At 40.8% G+C, this 24656-nt stretch overlaps 1 protein-coding gene across 1 annotated transcript in view; it reads left to right on the forward strand.

The window, feature by feature from the left end:
• The first annotated feature begins 2202 nt into the window (after positions 1-2202).
• Positions 2203-24656, forward strand: part of TIAM2 (T-cell lymphoma invasion and metastasis 2) — a 32931-nt gene continuing 10477 nt past the window's right edge. Inside the window, exons 1-4 of the mRNA XM_009573431.1 lie at positions 2203-2301; positions 21316-21495; positions 23004-23072; positions 23450-23575. Of these exons, the coding sequence (XP_009571726.1) occupies positions 21373-21495; positions 23004-23072; positions 23450-23575 (318 nt within the window). The 5' untranslated portion in view covers positions 2203-2301; positions 21316-21372. The remainder of the gene's footprint in view (positions 2302-21315; positions 21496-23003; positions 23073-23449; positions 23576-24656) is intronic.

Genomic DNA, 24656 nt, shown 5'->3' on the forward strand with positions numbered 1-24656 from the left:
TGGATTATGGGGGGCTTATTCTGCTCTCCATCCCTGTCTCCCAGCTCGGGGGGCTGAATACCCTGAGGATAACTGCTCTGACTGTTAAAGACTGAGGCAAAGAAGGCATTAAGTACCTCAGCCTTTTCCTCATCCTTGTTGGCAATGTTCCCCCCGCATCCAGTAAAGGATGGAGATTCTCCTTGGCTCTCCTTTTGTCATTAATATATTTGTAAAAACATTTTTTGTTGTCTCTCACAACAGTGGCCAGGTTGAGTTCTAGCTGGGCTTTTGCCTTTCTAATTTTCTCTCTGTATGACCTAACGAGATCCCTGTACTCTTCTCGAGTTGCCTGCCCCTTCTTCCAAAAGTGGTAAACTCTCCTTTTTTTCCTGAATCCCAGCAAAAGCTCCCCGTTCAGCCAGGCCGGTCGTCTTCCTTGCCAGTTCTTCTTACGGCACATGGGGACAGCCTGCTTCTCCACCTTTAAGACTTCCTTCTTGAAGAATGTCCAGCCTTCCTGGACCCCTTTGCCCTTCAGGACTGTCTCCCAAGTTCTTAAAGAAGATGGGTGGCTGTTTGGTGGAGTTGTGTAAAATATGTTTTTTCTGCAAAGGTGGTAACTCTTGGAGTATTGCATGTTATGTAGGCTCTGAGATACCAGGAGCCACACCTGACTGCAGGAGCAAAAGGTAAAAAAGCTTGAGGGGAGGAAAGCGGTGGGACCTTGGTTCTGCAAGGATAGGGGAATGACAGAGTAGTCAAGTCTTTGGCATCTGGGTGGAAAGTGTCAGCCTCGATGCTAAGCTTGACATAGGCACCTTAATAACGTATGGAAAAATAAAGTATTAAGATGACATTGTGCTGAGTTATTTGCGTCCTGAGTTATTTGCATCTTTCTCTCTGGCTTTCCTGTGGAGTCTGTCTGCCATGTTTTGTCTTCCCAGGAAGACTCCTCATGGGCTATAAGGTCTTCTTATGGGCCTAAAATTCCCATTTCCGTCCCTGCTTCAGTCCATGTTTGTCAATTCTGGCTGAGAGGAGCTGGTCCTGCTCTGCAGGGACAGGACGACAGCAACACCCAGGCAGAGAGATACTGTTGTCCTTCACAATTTTGTTATTGCTAGCTCTCATGATTTTACTGCAAGATGAGTGGTATTTGTTTTAATTGCCACCTCAGTTGCTGGAGTCAGTGATTAAATGAGAATCTCAGCTTTCACTTAAAAATAAATCTCCAGCATTTGTAGGTGTTGAGAAAGAGTTTGAAAATGTGGTAATGTGGTGTGAATTATACCCTAGAGGCTTAAAGGCTAGGAAACAAAGCAGCAAATTAAAAAAAAACCTTCATTTTATTACTATTTTATCATCTGAGGTTGCTAAGAATCCTCATTATTTTTTTGGTGACTGCTTTATGATTTTCAGCTGCTCCAATTGCTGCAGATCAAAAATCACTTCTTCACTTCTGAGAGTTTTAATTAGAATTTCCATGTAAACGTCTCTGCAGATTTTAAGCAACCAACTGAGGAAATGTAAAGAGAAAAATCATCATTTTTATATTAATGTTCAGCATTGTTGAATAGATCTTGAGTTTACACATAAATGTTATTCAAAGCTACAGTCTGTCAATAAGTAGAGCAGGGCAGTGCCTCCTCTGGTTTTTGCATTGTGCCAGCTACTATGTATATGGACAAGTAAAATTGGTAAACTTGGTAACAAGAAAGGATTTTTTCCTTATTACAAACTGTGGTGTTTGTTCCAAGGCAAAATTCTCTTTTCTTCTTAAATCTTTAAGGGATTCAGGACTAAGTCATGCCGAACAATAGTTTGCTTATCCAGGGAGAACTACTGAGTGCATTTAATTATCCTCACTGGTTGTCTCAGCACAGAGTGTGCTGATTATAGATAATGCTACCTTCAAAAGCATGCTGTTAGCAAGAGTGTTAGGTTTATTTTGGTAGATCAAATATGTGCGTTATTTCAGATGGTCTTAGATGTCCAGCTGCTGTTTTGAAAGCAGAGTTTCCAGGCATAGTTGCTCCTTGGTTGACCTCTTGTGTTATTTTCGAGGGGTTGGGGAGGATCACAAATTTTGTATTCCTTCTCTCCCCCTGTAGTAATTCTACTAGACGCTGAAAGTATTTGCAGATAAAAGCAAATACTTTTCCTGATCCTGTCCTATAACCCTCCAATTTATTTATTTGCTTTCTTTCGAATGCAGATTTTAGTAATGTGCCTGATGTCACATCCAGCTTGAAAAGGAGCAGTACTGATGGCACTCTGGACCAAGTGCCACACAGGGAGAAGACTGATCCACCTTTCAGGGTAAGAATGTGCTTGACACAACAATCCTTATGAACAAAAAGACAGTGTTGTAGTGTTAACGCTCTGCATTTTGTGGGAAAGAATTTAACGTATGGCACTGATTTGGAAAAATTTTTATGCATGTTAGCTGTATTTAGTGTTTTATTATCTTGAGGTCACCCTGACAGGTCAGCATCTACGGCACAGCTGCTGTATCTCCAAAAGCAGTGTGATGGGGCAAATGGCAAACAGGCGGAGACTTGTCAAATTCATCTTTCTATGTTGCTTGAACTCAGTTCTGTGGAGAACAGTAGAAAGCTGCTACAGCTTTCTAACTGATTCAGTTTGGTTCATGTTTTCTTTTTGCTGATACTTCTAGGGCTTGTTGTTAAGATTGCAGTGACCATAGCAACACTCGCTTAACGTCAATAGTTTTAGACTGGACTGCAGACTTGGAGAGGTGCAGTGTTTGAGAAGCAGTGATTCCCACTCTCTAGTTTGGAGAACCCTATGTGTCTGCAGTTACTGTTTGACTTCAGCTGGAGTAATGGATGCTCCAGCCTTCTCTCAGTCAGGACTTTGGAGGCTGAGGCAGGGACCCGCAGAATTAGCGTCCACCTTTGAATGCATTGGTCTCCAAAGAGCAATTTTTTGTCCATTTTGCTCTAAGTCAGTCAAATTGCAACCTGTGTCCAACTCAAGTGCATATTGTTTTGAACGCCACAACTGCTAGCATGGGTAGTGTTTTCATGTTGGTGGCCGTGATTTTACTAGGCATTGCCATTCTGTCGACAGAAATGTTTTTGTTGCTTCTGTTGAAGAGTTGGTTGTTTCTCCAAGCAAATTTGTGATAACATTTGCATTACACTCTTGCATAACAGAAATGAAGTTAGAGTTTTTATGGTTCTGGAATATATTACTGTCTTGTACTAGGTTGTATGAAAAATTGGTAGACATAAGGCAGAACGTGAAAACTCAGAAGTCCAGAACAAAGAAGATATATTGTGCCTGTAGCCATACCTACCGAGAGGAGCTGATCCTCTCTCACTTTTGGAATTACTTCAGTCTAATATAGGTGACTTTATGCAGTTTCCCTAGAAAGTAAGGAGAAGCCCAGTGATTGCGGGCCTTTAGCCCATCTCCTGCTGCACAGGGGATTCCCACAAAGATAATCTATCTCCTGTGTAACATGTTGTTTATGCTCCCAAGCAGTCTTTGCAACCAGACAAGAATAAACTGGATTTTTCTCCCCCTGGGATGCATTGTTCCTTTGGAAGGGGTAACGTGGATTTCTCTACCGTCCTGTTTTAGGGCTTCTGCAGTGTTTTAGGGGCAGGGATCTTCGCGGGAGCACAGCGGAGGTGACCCCAAGGCTTAGGATGCCTCGGTGGCTGGCTGCACCAGCAGGCTGGTGCTTGGCCACGTTCCCCCAGGCGCCTCGGGGTGCCCTGCTCGCCTGAGGTACGCGCTGCCCCCCATGCGCTGTGCAGACATACAAGACTGAGCTCCCGTCCTGCTGGAGGGAAGGAGATTCTGGGGCCATAGCGTAGAAACAAAGCCAATCCTGATCATCTGTGTCAAATGCACCAGATGACAGAAAATTAGGGAGAGCTCAGGAGGATTTAAATACAGAGAGAACAATTCGAGTACGCTAGTTGTTGCTCTGAACGCACTAAATTTGCTCCAATCCTCTAAATTACATGCTGCAATTAAAGCTCAAAAAAGAGGGGAAAACAGACAGGTCTGCTCCCTGCCTTCTCTCCAGCCTCAAATCTGTCAGTCTAGCAGCTATTAATGGCTTTTTTTTCATTTTCTTAATTAAATGACCCTGCCCCACCGTCTCAAATCTGTCAGTCTAGCAGCTATTAATGGCTTGTGCACAATTTGCTGAAGTAACTGCCCATGCCATACTGCAGTTCACTTCTTGGTTGGCATGCAGGTCTGCTAGTGTCATTTTAAAAAGTATCTGAAGCTGTCCTAGTTTTGAGGTACGAGGCGGGGAAATGGCTTAGCAATCAGAGGCACTGACTTGAACTGCAGCTGTAAATGTGTCTGTGACAGCTCTACAATTTCTGCAAATGGTTTGTAATTGATTGCTGTCTTTCTGTTGGAGGGTGCCTATTACTGTCAGAGCTTTTTGTCTGACCCTTTTGATTTCTGCAATAGATGTAGAATTAAAAAAAAAAACAAACCTCACAGTAAATTTAGGTAGAGTATATTGTGTGTGCTTTTGTGATTGGGTATAAAAGGAATTAAAATTATTTCTGTTTTTATAGCTGTGATTTGGGACTGCTCGCCAGATGAACAATAGCTATGGCAATAAAAGCTAGTTTGAGGAAATTGTGCAGCCTCAAAAAGCATAGCATCTGGATTTGGGTTTGTTTTTTTTTTTTCCCCTTTGCCTTCTGTTTCCTGCATGCGCTAACGTGACCCATGCCTGTGGGAGAGCAGTAGCGCAGACACCTCAGCATTAGGTGATGTTGCAGAAGTATGGGGGAGAGGAGATGTGTAAGCACAGCTCTGTGGAGAAGACGTTGGTGGCGCTAAGAGGTTCTGAGCACAGCCTGGAACAACAGGCAGTTTGGGATTATTTCGGGGGAGAGACAGCTAGAGGTGCTCACTTCCCATTTGACAGCAACTGTAGATGTAATTACTTGGCTCTGAGGGAGCAGACTCCTTTGAAGTTTGGTTGATTTTTGTCCCGTAACATGTAAGTAAATATAAAACAGTCTTAAAGCTTTGGATTTAATGGTTGCATGTCTGATTTCTAGATTTTGTGTTTCTCATTTGGAGCATTTTTGTTTGGTTTTCACTATTGTATTCTTCATCCTATACCAAGCTAAGGTTAGGCATCATCTTAACTGAAAGTACAGTGAGGCATTTCAGAAGTGCCTTGCAATCTCAAAGGAATAAGCCTTTTGTTGCATGTGTACTACATTCAAACATGCATTCATTCAATCATTCATTCATTCATTTTTTGTAGTCCGAGAATGAATGAATTTAGAATAGTTGTGTGTTTGTCTTTCATCTGAGAGCTAACAAATGAATTAGAAGGGCAATAGAGGATTTCATTCCAGAAATGGAAGCTGTTCCTTAAGTTATAAAATATTATTAAAAACACATGGACATCAAGAACCATTCATTCCAGATGCTCATTAGTTTTGTCAGCTCTGTATTCTCTGGGATGCCCCATTTATACCTTTACTTTATTTTCTATTTTATTTAACAAGGATAGATGTTATACTTCTAACACATTCTGCTGCAGTACATTTTCAAACTGTGTTAAAATACTGTTTATGTGGCAGTGGCATGTCATCCTTGCAATTGTTGGTTCTGGAGTATGTAGGCGTACTGTTGACAGAAGAATAGAGGACCTCAGAAAATCTGGGGATTGAGTATGCCTGTCAGTGCAATTAGGTTTAGTTGTGTTTAATCATTTTGAGAACTAATTGTCTGTGCTCCTGGTGCTCCGTTAAATCCTGATATGTTCACAGTTGCCAAGAATCAAGCTCTCCGTACATCAAAGTAGCAATAAGCTGAATAAATAAAAAATGCAACTTTTTCTTTAGCTACTTGTGATTTCTAATTGCAAACCGTATTGGTTAGAAATGTTTTCTCTAGCCCATGGTTTCTTTTAAGGTGAAGTTTAGTAGTCTGTTACTAACTTGCTTTTCTTTACTTTGTATTTTCAATATATTAAAAATACCCTTTTATGAAAGACGAACATAGCTAAAAGGTGAAATTTTACTGTATAAGTAGCTACTATTCCAAGGTCTTTTGTAAGAATGCTGTGATCTGACTTTCAGTTGCTCTGAATCTTTTGAGTATCATCAGAGATAAGTATTTCCGAAATCATATTAAATTTTAAGAGACGGAAAGAAGGAACTTCGTATAAGTGCATGTGTGAGAGGGGGAAGATGTATTTTCACTTTAAATATTTTACAGATCATAATAAAAAACCTTAGAGTAAACTCTGTGCAAATATTTCACATAACTTCATTATATTCTCAGCTGTATCTTAGAGTTCTTTAAGAAACTTAAGAAACCCAGTAAAAATAGCTAGTGTGATGCTTTGTAATCACAGTAAAAATAGTCAATGAATGCAGAATGGTTTTATTCTGGCATCTTCAAAAATTAACATTGCAGATGCAGAAACGGAAGTTACTGTGATGAGAAACTTTGAATGTTAACAAGAATTTGCTTTCTAAAGAGTGGCCAACTGGTTTGATTTTGTAACGCTTTTGAAGTGGTGCTGTATTTCTTTCAAACAATGAAGTAAAATTGATTCTGGGAATAAGTTGGGTGTAGACACTTACAGAAATTGCCTTTGCTTTGCTGTTGATTCTTAACATGGTCAATCTACTCCCAGAATGGGTTACTGATCGTACATCAGTATGTGTATATGAGGACAAGTCTATCCCCATCACCTCTTAATTAAAAAAAAAAAAAATCCAAACTACACACTGCAGAGGGAAAAAAATAACTTTTTTTTCTTGAGAATACCATTCTTAATGCAATGAACAGAAATTTTGGTTAAAAATCCCTGAACACCTTTCCCTAGCATGAGCTGCTTTAGATTAGCTCAACTCACTCCTTCTCCGCTCCCGTTTAACAACCATGTTCACTTCCCTTCCATCTGTTGAGGAAATGAAGAACTCGTGACAAGTCTGGTCAGCAGAGCGCATGGCACCTTTGGCAAACACAAACCTGCATCTCCTTCAGGATGGAGCATTTCATCAAGTGCTTTGAGCTTTTTATAGGGATGAGGTGCAAGTCAGTATAATGGCCCTACTTGATATGTCCATATTTATAAATATAGGGGGAAAAAAGAAAGTAGAAAAAATATGTACTCGTACATTTCAGAAGTCTGCTTTTGGATGCTCGAGTTTCCTTTGTAATGTCAAATCATCCTTCCAGTGCTTTTGAAACTTGTGTGTTCTGTTTATTGTGATGCCAATTGTGGACAGTCCTCCATTTGCCAGAGAGGAGCTTTTGCAAGTGCAGTGAGAAGCAGGTGTTCCCATGAACTCTGCATGTCTGGGACCATGGTGAGAAATCTGGTTTTTGGTCTTCCTGCGTACAGTCTTCCCGCTTCTCATGCTCAAGGAGCCAACGTGCAAACGTGCCTAACTTGGATAACTGTTGAGGTTTTTCTTCAACCCATCTAAAGTGTACGTGCAATTGAGCAGCTGGTTTGCATGTCAGATGGTGCCCAAGCGGTATGAATGCAGAGACTGAGACTGGGTCAGAAAGCAAACCCATCTTCTGTGTCATCCAACTACCACAACAAGCTTCCCAAAACAGTGCTTTCAACAGATGCAAAATAATGTGTCATGATTTCAAAAAGGAAATCCTTGTGTTACCTATTAGCTGATTTCACACAGCTATTTCTGTAAAAAAAATCAGCGAGTATTGTAAAGAGTTTGCCGCATATGTGGTTTTGGCCTCTTGTATATACAGCATAGCCATGTACTGGAGGGATGGTTTTCATAAGTTGAAGAAGTTAATATTTTGTCTTCAAACTGTCTAAAACTGATTTTGAAACCACTTTGTTAGAAGTAGCACTAAAGCCATCAACTTCTCATGCAGATAGGGTAATTTAAAAATCCTGAGGTACAATATACATTCAGGTCTAGGTTCAAACCTGAATGAAAGGATGTGTATCCCGTTGCTAGTCTGTCTGAATGCTCAATTGTTAAAGAAAAAAGTGTGGTTTGATTTTGGGGATATGAAGGGGGCAAGTGCGACAGTTGCCGTGGAACAGTAGAGGTGAAAGCAGTTAGTAATCATTACTCATATAGTCCAATCCCAGCAGAAAATTAATACAATTGTTCAGTGTTTATGGATGATTTGAATGGTGTTTTGTCTTCCAGAAGAAAGCAAGTGGATGCTAGGAATGATACAGAAAACATTGTAGAAGCATGTGATCTGTAGCATATGTGCTGTGGGATAGTTCAGAGCACCATTATTCAAAACACCCCCAACAGTCTTCTGTTGGCGCTGTCAGTAAATGTAATCCTATATATTCAATTGTGGTGGTTCATTTATTTATTCTGATCTGGTGATGACACTCATTCACTCTCAGAGATGAGATAGGGATCATCAGTCTGAATGTGTGTATATAAGCAGTGGATGATTGTCTTAGTGGGTAAATGTCAAGAAATGTTTATTCTTTCCGACCAAAATTAAACAGTTTCCTAGTATGACTTTTCAATGAGAAAGTTAAAGATTTACTAAAATATACTGAATTAGAAGAAAGATTTGCAATAATATGGTGCATAAAACATAAAAACTGACAAGTACAAATCATGGTTTGATTACATTTAGGATGGTGTGGCAGTGTATGTATATATGTTCACATGTGTCTGGTAGACTTCAGAGCCATATTTCTCTCCATTTGGTATAAGTGGCATCCTTTCTTGCTAGTCAGTTAGTGACCCCTACCCCCAAAACATCCCCAAAGAGACATTAACATTTAAATAAAACTGTGGGATATCTAAAAAAAAAAAGTGAGTGTGGAGTAATTTTCTTAAGCAAAGACTGTGAAAATCAAAAATCGTGGAAGGCGAATGTTGTTACTGATCAAGTAAACACCAATTATTGAGCTACATTGAAAGAAAGCCAAGCAGAAATGACCAGAAGCTCAACAGAGGTTCCTCTGGGAAAAGTAAAATAAGAGGAATTAAAAACCACTGGTATGCCCATATGGCCCCAAACCTATTTCTTGCATGGAGGCAATTCCACTTAAATGGTGTTTGTGGTGATAGCTTCTCATTAGCTCTATTTTGCATTGCCCAGGCAGTTCCCACTTGCACAGCATGTCATTAATTGCAGGAGAGCTGCCTGCCTGAAGGTTTACTCAGCATCCATAGGACATTAAGGATTTTTCCGTTATTTTAATCGTGAGAACTTCTCTTTAGCAGTGGATGAGATCCAAAAGCTTGGGGAGTAGTCTGCAATTAACATCCTTCTTTTCTGTTCTTCGTAAGAAAGGGATTAACAACGTAGTACTCTCAAAACCATGTATGCTCCTCTGCAGTCCAAGTGTCATTTCCTTCCAGATGTGAGATGCGTTTAGGGAGTCTAACAGCTAACATGGGAAAGTAGTATGTTACTCAGCAGTGGTTTTCCTTGATTCAGTTGTGCCTGGAGGGGACAGTTCTGCATCAAAAGCACGAAGGAAGCCGGTGGGGAGCTCTGCTAATTATTGTGCTTCCCTTGCAGACAGTCCAGCCTGCGGTGAGCCCAACCAGAGTTGCTAGCTCCAGCAGTGTGGAGCTGCGGCCGGACCCCTGCTGTCATCATGTGCCTTTTGAGTATCAGTGATATAAGTGAAATTGTAGCCTATTAGAAGTCTGTAAGAGTTTTGCTAATTAATTTAGGTTTCAGTATTTTATTCCATCCCTCAGAGAAGGCACGAGGATAGACTAGGTTACAGAAGGCTTGCTGTAAACCTACGAGTGAGTGCTTGCTACTGACCCCAGTCCTGGATTTCACTTTGTTGCATTGATCCTGCAGTTCTTTAAATGCAGCAGAGCCACCCTATGGATGGCCCAAAATTCAAATACAACAGTTGTCTGTCTTGGCTAACGTAGTGAGGAGCCTAGAAACCATAAAGCTTAAAGTGTGAAAGATGCTATATCTAGAGTGAACCTGCAACCAGACATTAGGTCAAGCTCTGGATGGAGACCTGTGTGCATAGTTACTGGTGGGGAGTCACAAGAGCGGCAAGAAAGAAGAGCAAAGGGAGGCTGTGCAGCTCTTGCATGCAGAAGTGTGAACTTGTGTTGCTCTGTTTTGTGCTATTACATTGGGTCGCTGGGGTTTGGAGGGGAGGTGGTATTTGTTGTCTTTGAGTGAAGGAAACATCCTCTCAAAATCAGTGTGACAGTTGTTGGTGTTAAACGTGCAGGAGATCGGGAGAAGAAATTGTGTTGTGTTGCTGCTTGCAAATGAAGAGAGAAGAAATTGTGTTGTGTGGCTGCTTGCAAATGAAAGAAGCCAGTGGGAGATGACTTATAATACAGCTTTTCTTTGTAGTCTTCTGGGAAAAATCCACGAGGCTTACCTGGAGGTGAAAAGAGAAGCGTATGTCAACAGTCCTGGTTCATTGCAACAGGATATGGTCAGCAGCGTCTCTGGAGACGCTTGTGATTTCACGGATGAAGGGCAGGAAGCTGCCCAGGGAGTCCACCACCCTGGGCTTCCAAAGGCCACCCCAGTCACCTGCAGTGCAGGATATGACTGCAGCATTTCACTTTGAAATCAAAGGCAGAGATATCTAATCGCACTTCTGACAGACTCAGGGAGCTGGATAACCTCTCTGCCAGCTGTAGATTATTTGGTGGGGTTTTTTAAGACCGAGATACGTTCAGTTACGGTGCTGACAATAACATACATGTTTTTTCCTTGCGATGCAGAAACATTTAAACACAATTTTAGCGCATGCCGAGGTATGTGGTGTGCCCACCAGTTACCCACAGGGCACAAAGTCACTTCAAGGTCGCACAAAGTTGCAATATAGGATTTCAGACCAATACTGCATCCTGGGTACCATCATATACTTCAGTGAGGCTTTGATTCCTATTTTGTACTGTCAGGAACATGTAAGGCCATTTCAGGTAGACCTGAAATGCCAAAACTGAAAAAATCTGCTACCTGCAGCAGATTCTGCAAAATCAAAGATAACAAAAAGATACCTGGAAGGAAGGAAGAGGGAGGAGAATTTAAAAAAGTAAGGGGTCAGTTGAGTCAAATACACAGGGACGTGCCAACAGATTTTCATTTTTTACCTGTTGTCCATAACACTGTGTGCCTCTGTCTCTACTTGTTAACATACTGTGGGCAGACATAGACCTTCATTCACATGGTGATTATTTGCTTCTGAGACAGCTGAATCCTTCTGGAGTGCCTGAACAAAACCCCGCCGAAACCAAGGGAGAGGTTGATGTGGGGTTCAGGGGGTCTGCATTATCTGTCTTTACAGGGGGATTATTGCATCTTTTAACACTTGAAATGCAATATGCCTGCTACTAACAAGAAGAGATAAGAGTCACCCTCTAAAGAAAGCACAGTGCAAAAATATATTGTGAAAGATGAATGCAACTGCAAAGATGGTATCTTGGTGGATGCCATAGTTTCTAATCAGCACTTGAGAAAAGTTTTTGCATTCAGCACAAAACACTCTGGGTGAGAATGTTACAAACAGCATTTAAGATGCTTGAAATTAAAAATTAAACAAAAATTCATTTTAAACATTTGGAATGTTAACTGATTTTTTTAGCACTGGAATTAAAGCAGATGTCTTCACTGTGAACAATTATGCTTTGAAAAAACATTCTGAAGGCATTTAAAAAACATGTTATTAGTATACTAAGCATGATAGAAAAATATTCAGAAAAATCACCCACCCATATTTATAAAAAGTGAAAAATGGAGTCCCTTCTAGATCACTGCAGAGATCTGGAGACCAGCTGAATTAAGCATGAGCTTGTAATGCTTAGAGACCACTAATATCACAGAGCTCCTCTTTAGTTCAGAGTATGTATGTACATAATATATATTTTTTTAATATATATATGTGTGTGTATTATATACACACATACATGTACGTACATATATATGTACACACACACTCATATATATAAAAAAATACATGTTGTGTATACAAATTATGCATCTGCTTCACTGGTGGTCCAGACTGATGTTTTAAAGTAGCCCACAAGTGCTCAGAATTGCCCCGGAGGCAAGCCGCCGTTTCCTTTCATTCAAAGTCCGTATAGACAGAGCAAAATTAGCCTTTTACCTTCATGCATTAAGGGCAAAAGCAGGATGGGAAACAAACTCGATGCAGATAAGCACACCTAGACATACCGGGACAATAGAGGGAAGCCTGTATTGCAAAGGATGTTACTGTTATGGTAACTATCAAGCCTGGTGCCACTAAAATGGAAAGATGAAAACCAGATGTCTGTAAAGGGAATGTGTGTTACTCAAAGCACACAGGAACAAACAACAAGGCTATGTCATTTTTCCAGTCATAGTAGAAGTATTTCAAGGTGATTGATTATTTTACATGTTAATTTTACGTAGGAGACATATTCTTGAAGAGGGTTTGAGTGTTTGTTGTGCTTCTAGAGAAGAAGAAAGGCTAAAGAAAATGGTTTCATTCATTTGGTTTATTTTAGTTTGTGCTTTTCACTTTTTTGATTTATCCAAGTCCCTCAATAGGAGTTGGAAGTATTACTAAAACGTTGTTTTTTTCCTAATGAACACACATAAAAAAAAAAATCTGTTAATTGGTAACATCTTTTAGCTGGCATGTGGCTAGCTAATAACTCAGGCTTAATTAGCAAATCTGGGGGAGAATAACTTCCTAATATGGAATTAAAAAGGCCTGTCATTGTTTTTCATCAAGATGGATGATATTGCTTGGACCTGAAATTTAGCAGCCTTTTTTTTTTTTCCCCAGTCCCAGTGGATAAGCTGTGTTTTAACACATACCTATTACAAAAACAGAGCTTGAAATTGCCAGGACTCATGCTGATAGAAAATGGAGAAACAGTACCTTTCCAGGAAGTATAGTTATAAACTTAATAAATGCGGATCTGGTGACCTGACCTGTGTTATTTTTTCAATGCCATATGCAGTACTGTAAACATTTGATTTCCACAGACTAGTGATTTTATTTTTTTTTCTCTTCAAACTTGGTCTGTGGGTCCCTAGGGTCTGTGGACTACTGCAGAAGCAACCACTAGTGGTGGATAAGAAGAGTAGCCTTGTACATGCTACACAGTAGTCCGTATAATTGGATTTTTAAACCAGGCTGTGCGTCCGTTGAAAAATGAAACGTTAGAGAGCAGGCAAAACCTCTCTTGCTCCTTTGAGACCATTCCCTCAGTTTTCTGTTACATAGTCTTCTCGCCCAGTGAATTTGATATCTGTCTCCAAAAGAAAGGGCACAGTCCATCAGCTATCAAGAGGTTCCTACTACTGTGATGCATTCTGCGAGCCTTATCAGCAGCATGTTGTTTCAGGGATCCAGCATCGTTGTTGCTCTGATAGGCGGCCGCTCGGCAACTGAGCTTCACATGCTGAGCTGTCAAGTTGCGCTAATGATTTGGAAAGAGATGGATGTAAGTTTAATTGCAGTAATTAAAGGAGAGGGCTGCGTTATTCCCTTGCTTGTGTGAAGGTGAATATCCTTGAAATCTCTGAAGCAGCACACTCATAACCAAGGGTGTAGATACCAAGGCTTGGTGTATATTTGGGTTCAAGAAAAGGGTTTGCTGGAGAGATATGTGGTGGCAAGGGCAGTGTTGAATGAAGCCTTATAGCTCAACATCATTGCACTCTAACAGTGCTGTGATAGAGGGAACATGGGAGTTACTGTGTTTTATTATGCCACTGGTGTAGTTCTCCTTTTATTAATGAATTGCTTGTCAGTCTTGTACTCTTCAGCTCAGTGGTGTCATGTCCTATAATGTTTTATTTAAAGTTACATTGTTTTTAGAATAACCTAGCTGTAGACCTTATTGGTTTTGTGTAAATATATCAACGTGGGGACTTTTACTTTCAAGCCTGAATTTATTACTGAGCACCGCTTAAATTTCTTTTTATTGATGTAATTACAACTAAAAAGTTCAAACAAAGGACAAGCATAATTATGTAAAGAAATCATCCAGAGAGTCGCTGGTTTTCATTTTATCATTGTAAGTGCATTTGTATGCCACACCATTTAGCAGCATATACCCTTGACAGGGCATCAGTACCTTTGATAATTCACGCTGACCTTCAGAGCAGTCAGCACCCTCTAGATATTTTTAGATATTTGGCTACTTTTCTCAAAGCACCTGATGTTTTGTTTATGCAGTAAATTTCACGGGCACAGAGGCAGGTACATTTCTGGGGAGATAAAACCCATCTTCTCTTGCCATAACTGCACTTCGTCCTGCATTCACTACATCAAGCTAGTTATAAAAAAATCTTCTCATCTGGCATGTTTTCCTTGCGTTTGTAGTAATAAAGGGAGGCATGGCAGGTCTGTTCGTGCTCTCGTATGCTGCTTAGCCCTGTTACACTGGGACATTGACAGCGTCCCCGATTTTCGTTAATCGGCACAAAAGAGAAACTTGTGCAGCTGAGCTCAGAGAGAAGGTGTGTCCGTGGGGGATCGCAACGTCCGAGGCTTCCTTCCGAGGGGCCTTTTCCTTTGGTAAAGTTTGTATTCACAAGCCACAATGCCCGCCTTCAGGAGGAGTAAAACCAGAGCTAAGAGTTTAGCGTTGGCTCGCAAAACCCAGCAGCAGGCAGCAGCAGCGTACGGCTCCCTGCACAGGATGTTTTCTGTGGTGAGTTCTGCAGTGGTGTGGGTTAGGCTGGGGGGGTGCTGCTTAATTAGGCTGAGGTAGGTGACAGGGCTGTGCGAGCATGCCAGGGTGTCCGTGCTTGATAAATAGCGACTGCCCCAGCATTAATAATCAAATAATGGATTCTGGTAACATGTAGTCAGTGGGTAGGTTTATACAGTATGCTGCATGGGAAAAGGTTTGGGGTTTTTGAAGTTTGGGGGGAAGGAAGGGTGGGTTGGTTGCATGCACTGTTTGCTGCTGGGCTCAAGCAAATAGTTATTTCTTGCATCTGTCAGAGAAAGGACAAAGTCATGATCCAGATTTTGACAAGCAGGGGGGTGTTAAAACAAGATTCTTCAGGGAAATTTGGAAATAACTGCAGCATGAATGTTTTAACTATGTCTCTGGTTTTTGACTAATAATTTAGGATTGTGGAAAAGGGAGAAAAAAAGATATACAACCAAGGTACTACTGGGGGAATATAAGGCGGCTGTAAATATATTACACAGGTGGTAGAAAAATACTTGAGCCTTCTGCATTAAAGATTGACAACATCAGGATAAGGACATGGGGATAGAGAATGACAATATTTTCACAAGACCAGGGTTTGGGAAAATTTGCATTGTGTGCTTTAATATTACCTGACAAGAGTCTCCTTTTTGTGACCTGGGCCGTAAGGGTTCCTCTCTCTTTGTTTGCCTAATGCTCTCATCTTTACATTTAGTATGGTCTTAGTAAGAATTTAACCTTCTATGATGGAAATGATTTCTGTTTTGCCTTTGACTTTGGTATGCGTTGGGTCAGATGACTTTGATTTTAGAGATGCTGAGCACAGTGGGAGGAGCTGGTCCTCGGGACCTGGTCGACGGAGGCTCTTGGGCCCAGATCCCTGCTGCGTGACTTGGTTTATAACCAGCGTTTTAGTCAAGTACCTAAGTCACCAGCGGTTCTTCCTCTATACCCAGGGAGAAAGGTGGGTGTCTCTCCCTGTGTGCAGCTGAGAGGGAAGATTTTCCACCATGCAATTCATACATTAATAGCTCAGGCACCATGTCAGGTGGGTTGCATCTTAGCTGTTTTACATAGCCTTGTGTTCAGCCTTATTTCAGGCCTTGACCTGTGCTGTCAGGAAAGAGTTAGTAGGTCATCAACCCCTCTTCTTACTGTACTTGTGATTTCTAAATGAGATTGGTGACACCTACTTGCGTTACCAGAACAGGCTGATTTTGCTAATGTAAATCTCCCTGAGATTGGGAAATTCTGACTCAAAGACAAAAGTTCATTCTTAACTCCTCCCCTGTTGTCTCATCTGGTAGTGTCCGGTAGGGCAACTTTTCAAAATGCGGCGTAGAGGGCTTGCTTCTCCCTCCTTAAAGCATAACTCTGACTGTGCTTGGCTTATTGCTACAAAGGATCTGAGTGGGCACTTTTTAAAAAATACCTTTTCTTTAGCAATGTTTTAAACATTTAAATGAAAAGACATTCAAGAGACACAGCTACACAAAACAAACCCCCAAAATTTCAGCAGTGTCAGTCAGGAACGGTTTCATGTTCTGAGCGGCCTTGAAGTTGGGAAAAAAAGGAGAAGGACGAGAAGAAAAGCAATGACTGAGTCTACTACTTTGTTTTAGCTTCTGTTGCCCGAAGCTGAGTAGCAGTCTTGCCCAGATACCTATGGTGAAAATCTCACAAGGCAGTTTTCAGTAAAACTCTGTTGACATTTTTCAGTCTTAATAAACAATTTAGAGGAGTGCACATACTGTACTGGTGTGTAACATACAGAAAATTTTTTCAGTGGTCTTTAACGAAGCAAAGAACTTTCTAGCCTTTTACATTGCTTGCTTACAAAGTACTTCCCAGTCTGAGGATGACAGAGAAGTCTGTAGAGTGATGGACCCACAAAAAAATGACAGCTGTTAGGGCTGCCTTCGATCTGGAGAGAGATCTCTTCTAGCACAAAGGAAAAGTGAATGACATCTTAAAAAGCTTTCCTGTTTTCATAGAGTGAGGGATGTAAAAAGTTCTCTGGCCAGTTGTTCATTTCTCAAAATCCCATATAATTGTATGTATTCTGCTGACTGGTGCATTCAGCCTTATTTCCTGGAAATACATACATCAGGCAGAGCAGAGCTGTTAGCTGTTCATTTTTACAGGGTAGAAGACTAATCTGTTTCTGCAGCATGTCTTCTGGGCATGCTTCCTCTTTGGATAAGGAATTCAAAGGATTGGTGATCTCCATGTGGTCAGTGTCCCGCACAAGGGTACAGGAATCTGAAAGGACATGCACAGTTTTATCCCCCGCCAAGGAGTCTTTCTTAGGCTAAGCCTACTCAAAATATTCCTTTCCCTCACTTTTTCAACCAACTGACGGAGCACCTGAGGTGTATAAATGAGGGTAAAATAAACAGCAATGAGCAGAGACACCGTAACACTAATTGACCTTGTGCAGCATTTATGCTCTATCAGTATCATTCAGTAGAAAGTCACAGGGTAGCCATGAAATTGTTGTGCTAATGCTTAACCACTGCTGATTAATGTCTTCTGCTCTCTCACCAATTAATTTTATGGAGATTTTTAACTCTGGTGGGGGTAGTACAGCCTCAGATGATGATATGCTTGTCTGCAAGGAGCAAAGAAAATCTGTAAGAGGTTCCTTGTAAGAGTATCTTTTGTCCACTTTAAAGGAATAATCTCTAATATTTCTTATCATGAGTATTATGAAAATGGGACGTGCTTCATCTCCACCTGACAAGCTGAGCACCACTGTGGTGGTTGACACCTATGGGTCAAGCTGATGATTATGTGGACTGGAGCTGTCCTTTCTAAGGTTACTGTGAGCAATCCTCATTCACAGGGAATACTCTGTGCAAAAGGATGCAGGACCTAACTATGAGTCGCAAACATGCAGGGATGAAAAACAAGTTTCTTAAGGCTGCTTCTACACATCCTTCTGTTTTCTCAGAAGCCAAGAGAGTATGGGGCAGGAGGCTGCTTCCCTGACTGCTAGGCCTGTAGAAGGGTTTATACAGCTTTGTTGGAAAATCTGTGAAAATGGCTGGTAAAACAGTACAGTGCTGCTTAACTTCATTCTCCCTGAAATGCAAGTATCTGTTTTTTCTATAAACCCTGCATAGGATCCGGTTGTCTTTCCCAACTCTAGCACTGTTAGTCTAAATTTTTGGATTTTTAGCCTCATCTGACTGCTGTTCAGTGCCAAAGGTAAGCTGAAGCTGCTTGCAATCTCCTGTAAATGTTGCTGAAACTGGCATACATAAGCTCAAGTGATGGATTTTGGAGAAAGTTTGTTGCTTCCACTGTATGCTCTCCTCAGCTTTTCTCTGCACCCAGCTACCTTGTAGCCTTGTCCACAGTCAGTTGTCTGGGCTTTTCACCAATTTAAATGTTTCTATTCTGATGAGCTGCACACTATAAAGGTTGGCATAAATAATTTTTTTACCATTTACTAAGTACAGACAGTCTTGGCCTTGTGCAAATCAAAGAAACTGTGTGCTTGAGGAGTTTACCAGCTGTATCTGAGAGTCAAATCTGTCTGTGTTAGCTGTTGCAGTGTCATTGTCAGAGCAAATTCAGGTTTAATTCCCACCTTAATTCAAGATTACAGCGGGTTTATGTAGTATCAACTTGGGGCTCCTTTTGAGACTTCTTGGCTTAAGGGCGCTGGACTGCCAAACTCCGCTTTGACGTCCAGAATGCCCAGGTGGCTTTGAAATCCCAGCTGCAGTCAGTAACAGGGCAGAGGCTGGGCCTTGCCTGCCCACACATAAAAGATATAAAAGAGATGTTCTTAGGGGTTGTCACTAGAGCCTTTCTAGAAAAGATCTGTTTTAAACAGCACAAATAATGAAAGACATTGTTTAGCGTGGGAGGCAGAAAGTAGCATCCAGAGCAGTGTGGAAAAAAGGTGGAGATCCTGACCTGGGTGGTAAGGGAGTTTTGGGAAGAAATGTGAAGCAAGAATAGTTTTTATTCCTCTCTACTTATTTGTTATTACGAAGTTTATCATGAATACTGGGCTCTTGGTCGAGAACCTAAGGTACACTTTGTGGTTTCACTGGCAAAATGGGTTCCTGCATCTTCTACGGTCCATGCAATGTGTAGGAGTGAATGTGAAATACTTCTGTCCTGTCATCAAGTAGCATTTCATGCTTGCTTTGACCCAAATGTAAATACCATAGTGGGTACAAAGAGTGAGAATGAGGTCTGGATATTGCAAGTCTAGAAGCCTCCCCTAAAGGGAAGGACAGAGAGCAGCCAGACTACAGGAAAGGACAAGAGCCTATGAGCAGCACTGCAGGACAAGGGCAATATTGTTAATGCCAGACTTGCAAACACAAAGTGCTTACATGTTCAGGAACATACTAAAGTTTATAAAAATCATTACTTGTTTGCGGTATGGCTGAGAGGTAATCCTGTGCCTTGGGCTTAGGCCAGTTATGCAGAACAATTTCTGACACCAAAATTATATTGCTTAGGTGCTCAGATAGTATTTATATTTAGGAGTATCATCTATTTCCATATGCTTTCTTATCCAGTGGTTCTTGGTGGCAGATGCAGCTCTGGCCCCAAAACTGAAGGGGATGGAGAACATAGCATGTTCTCCAATGTCTGCCTGCCCTACGTGTGAAAGTGATTGAGGAGGGGTAGATAGAGGACTTCTAACTCCTCCTTGTAAAACTGTGCCTGATGATGTTTATGACTTGCTTTCAGTAGGCTGTCTCATACCCTTGATCTAGTGTCCTTGATCAGGCATCAGGTTGATGTAAATCAAGCTGCCCACCCGCACCTTGAGCTGTAGAGAGCGTAAAATCTGAGTCATTCTGATACAAATACAAAACTTTCTGACATCAGAAACAAAGAAAACAAAACTCAAGTACTTTGGCATTCAGCTATTTAGAAGTTGCTTTAAAATACACCCCCCTCCCATTTCCTAAATTAAGTTGTGATTTATTTCCAAAACACTAATTAATTTTAGTGGCACAGAGTGACTGGGATTTTTAAATGTATTCCATCAGTCTGTAGCTGTAATTCTAACAAACACCATTCAACTTACATTGCATTTTGTTGGGTCCTAATAAATGTTGTAAATACAAAATGTATCTAAATTTCATAGTCCTGCAAGCTGTCATTATACAGGATTGTGAAGATGGTTGCACATATTAGTGAGGAAAGTAACTTAATTTTTTTTAGAGTGGTGGCATTGTTCAAAACTGGGGGCTGGGAAGCTACAGAGTAATACGGACTACTTGGCAAATACTTGACATTTTAACACTTATTTCTATCATACAGGTGTGAGGGATGTACCTATGTTTTGTCACATGAATAATTGAGATTTAATATTGCTAGTGCATTTAGCCTCCACCTTACAGAAGGCTTTGTATAGCTCAGTTCAGTTTCAGAATAACTTTTGCTTTTGTTCATTTCATGACCTAGTATGTTGGTGAACCTAGCTACACAGATAATCAGTGGTGAATCAGGAGATCCAAAGAGGACCATTTGAAACAGCATGTGGAATAAATTAGTACCGATTAAGACAGTTCTGAAATGCACTCATGTTCTGATTTCTTCACTGAAACAAGATCACTGAAACAAGACTTCCACTTGATAAGGTAGCATTCATGTAGTCCTCATTTGAACGCATTCACTACGTAGAAGATACGGCACAGCATATGCAACTGTCCAGTATCTTAGAGAGTGTCTGAAAGACAGAAGCACTGAAGAAGAATTGTTTCACATAGTACAAAGAGGTGGATACTGACAGCTGTTAAGGTAGAATTGGGTAATGATAGCGATATTCTAGCTTTTGGGAAAACATCATATAAGAAAGAGAACAGTGGAGTAATTTTCAAAAGCATTAAAGATTATTGCCTGCAAAAGTTGCTCTTGGATATTAGTGGTAGTCATGCAAGAGCGAACTGCACCGCCATTTCATAGAGTCAGAAAAATCTCTTTCTTTTCCATCTTTGCTTTATAAGATTAACTGTTGTTGTTCTGTCTCCCATTCCTACCTTGCTTGAAAATTTTCTGGGTTTTTTCCATCTTTATCATTCTTCTAAAGACTCTCAAAGATTTAGGTTTCCATTCACCATTTTTGAAAGCAAAAAATCTTGATACATAGTTGTCTCCTTGGAGAGAAAGCATCTAAACATCTTTTGACAACCCAGGACATTGGAATCTGAAGCCTCAGCTCCATGTCTCATCGTTTGAAAAAAACACACAACACAGTATAGGTAGCAGATGACAAATAAAACAGTTATTCTGGATGCTTAAAAGACCTTTATCTACTAATTCTTTCTATTTTGATGCAGTGAGTGTTGCAAAATAAGATAGATGGAAAACAGTGTGATGCTAGCATCATAAGAATCAAAGTATATGATATATCTGAGTGCTCTCATCTTTTTCATCCCACGAGCTTGTAACTGAAGTCTGAAAATAATTTGCACTGGAAAATCACTAGAAAATTCTCATTTCCTTTTACTGCTGTGATCTGGATCTGCTATAAATTCAAGCTGTTCAAAGCCATCAGGACACGTATTTGACAAAAATCAATGGCATGCTCTGGCCCCCGAATTTGGAACAAGAGCAAGATTTGAGGAATTTAAAAATAATTGTAGTACAGCTTGTATTCTAAAACATCGGCGCTTGTCTCTTTCTTCTCATTTAACAGAGCGCAGAACAGATCAGTGCGTTGTGCCGAAACTTCCAAGACGTCCAAGCAAGCGGTATGGAAGGACAGAAGGACAACCAGGATCCACCTCCACGGCCACTGGCTCGCCACCTTTCTGACGCAGATAGATTGAGGAAAGTCATCCAAGAACTTATGGACACTGAGAAATCTTATGTCAAGGTAAAAAAAAAAAAAAAAATCTGGCTAGCTACAGCCTTGTTTTTGAGGCTGACCATGATTTGTGGCTGGTCTTAACATATTTCATGCTTACCTTTATATAACCAGCCCTCTACAAGTGCCATAACCTACAAAGTCCGCTTATCTAATTGTTCCTGTTGTTTTCAATGGGCTTGCTCCTGTAATAGAAGCTGTAGGATTTGATCTAGTAGCTTTAGTTCTAGTCAATTTGTATTTATATTGGAGAGTGGTAATTTGTGGGGAGTAGATACCTGCAATATGTTAACATAGGGGTTTTCCAGGGGATGTTTCCCTAGTTTTCAAGATGAAAATAAATCTGGTAGAAGAACAGAATTGAGTCTCCTACAAATCAGAAAAAAAGTTTAATTGTGGAAAATAGTGCATAATTATTTTTGAATCAGCACAGCTAAAAGGCACAACTCCAGTTGGTTGTAGCATCACACATATGTTATTTCTCCTCTGACTGATAAGTCCGTAATTTGTTAGATGTATATCTTTTCTTTTTATAAACCCCAAATTCATGTGACTGGATGCCAAAAGAAACATGAAAACATTGATTTCTCTGACATTCAGCAAGGAGAAATCATCTACTTTACTGGATCTCAAAACACATACTTACAGATATCGGTACTTGCTGCAATAATGTATATGGAAAAGAAGAGAAAACGCTTTCAGTCTGTTGTTGTTAGTACATCCACCAATACACTAATACAGCCATACGCTGTATAGCTTGAGGAAGCTTTACAGAACATGGGCCCCTATGTATGTCCAGCTGATGTTTCTTGTAGAGGAATCGCTTTAACAAAGGCACGACCATGGAGGTCACTGACATGCGTGAAATTTTGCACCAGGTGCACATGCTCGTTACGGCGTTCTGAGGGAGATGCTCGTTATTCCTTCTCCATAAGAATTTCTGCTGTTTCTCTTCTCAGGGTCGGAGAGCCCTGCAGTGGGCCCCAGCCCTGTCATCATGCTTTGGTGTGGGATAGTAAGTCTTCAAAAGTGGCACCAATTATTTGAAGAAGTGACTGAAAAAGCCCTTGATCACTTTCCCCCTGACAACATAACTGAGCACTTTAATAACTAATAGATTTTAAAATGTTACGTGTCCTTCTGAATATTGCTACTGATGCTTAAATGAGTGGCTATTTATATGGTTTATCTAACATACATGATTAAAACATTTGATGCTGTTCATATACATGGACTCTTTAGAAAGCCATCATCTGTAACATTTTCTCCTTATGCTATGCTAAAATATAATTTGTTATAATCAAGCTGTAAAGCCTTAAGGATGAAACAAAAACGTTACACTGAAATCAATTTGCGTCTAATTTAGCAATCACTTTAGTGCTAACAACACACAGGTGATTTTGTTATAGAAAAGGAATTGTATCTCCAGTTCATTTCCGAAAATTATCCCACAGTTGTCGCATAAAGAACAATTTCAAACTGTTACATAAAAAGTGAATGAATTCTTTTTCTTGCAGGACTTGAGCTGCCTCTTCGAGCTGTACTTGGAGCCCCTTCAAAATGAAACCTTCCTTACCCAGGATGAGGTGAGGGAATAACTGAAAGATGTGCTTTTCATTGTTTTACGGGTTAAGACCTTGGCATTTGGGTTTTTCATTGCTGAGAGCATGACAGAAAAAGCAAACAACAAAGATAACAATAGGAATTACACCAGCCAGTGCCTTTTTGTCTGGTGCGTGCGTCACTTCTTTTTTTAAAGGGTAATTGTTCTTCTGACTTAACTGCTAAGAAATCTTTGCTTTTTTAGGAGGATTTTTTTATAAAACCCATTTGAAGAGTATTAACGAAGACATTATTGGCCTTTACAACCTCTTTGTGCGTCCCATTTCCTTAGTGGTCTGTTTTCACAAGACCACTGTTAGGTGCACGGAGTGCTGTACTTCATAGCCTGATGTTTTCACAGATGGAGTCCTTGTTCGGCAGTCTGCCAGAAATGCTGGATTTCCAGAAGGTGTTTTTGGAGACCCTGGAAGATGGAATATCTTCTTCCTCAGATTTTAATACACTGGAAACGCCATCCCAGTTCCGGGTAAATAGTTGGTTGTTTAATACCTTGCAATGTGCCTGGAAATGTTTGTGAAAATCCAGCTTTAGGAACTCTAAGTTTCATATGATTGCTTTTATGTTTGAAGCTTTACTTTCGATTACAGACACCTATTCAGCAGTGAAAGATAAGTGCTATTTTTCATGGTTTTGTCTTCCTCTTTCCCACGGCAGAAGATGTAACACGGAAGATGCAGAGTAGACTTGAGTATTCTATGAACTAGCAATGCTTATGAGGCAGAACTCCTTTGTAGAAAGGTTATTGTTACTGGGCTGAATTCTGCCCTGCCCTGTGCTCCTCCCCAGTGTGCCCAGTTCACCCTCTACTGACTGGGATCTTTTCCTGTTAAATGCCCCATGAGTTCGTCATGTTGTGAGGTCCAAGAAGAGGGCGTACGAAGTGTAAACAGCTGTAGACTGTGCCCTTGCTGTGCTGTCTCACTCACGGTGGCATCACTCGGTACCTGCCCCAACTGGAGGAAGTCGGTTCCCCAACGATGGAGTCACTGTCACAAGACTGGGAGAGACTGCTGGACACTTGCTGCCTTTTGTGGAGCAAACATTGATTAAAAAGAGGGGAGAGGGCTGCTCTCCTCCTCCCCCTCCTCCTCCCTCAGTACTCCTCTTTCTTATCTTTGCTTTGGGAAGCGTTTTTCTAAAAACATCTCTCTCGTGATTCACTCCCTCCCACATCTTCCCAAATTCCCCTTCATCCAAGAACATCAGAGGTGCCCTGTAATTACCACCTGCCTGAAAGAAGGAAAACAGTTGGAAAGCAATCCTCTGTTTGTTTTACACTGTCCCTTCTGGCTTTGTCACTTTTATGCCTTGCTTCCTATTGCTCATGTTTTTTCCCAGCACAACATACCCTGTTACATGTCTGCTGATTTCTGTTCCTGTGCTGCCTGAAAGATACAGTAAGACAGAATGGCTGCAGTGGTGTTACCTGCTCAGGGAGAACGGAGAAAATTGCAGGCTTGGCCTAAATAGACTGAACTCTATGCCCAGAGGAATACAGAAGCATCACAGAGCTACCACTAGTAGTATATTCATTTTTTATATATACA

This window comes from Fulmarus glacialis, unplaced genomic scaffold, assembly GCF_000690835.1.
Source record: "Fulmarus glacialis isolate BGI_N327 unplaced genomic scaffold, ASM69083v1 scaffold6880, whole genome shotgun sequence".
NCBI lineage: Eukaryota > Metazoa > Chordata > Aves > Procellariiformes > Procellariidae > Fulmarus > Fulmarus glacialis.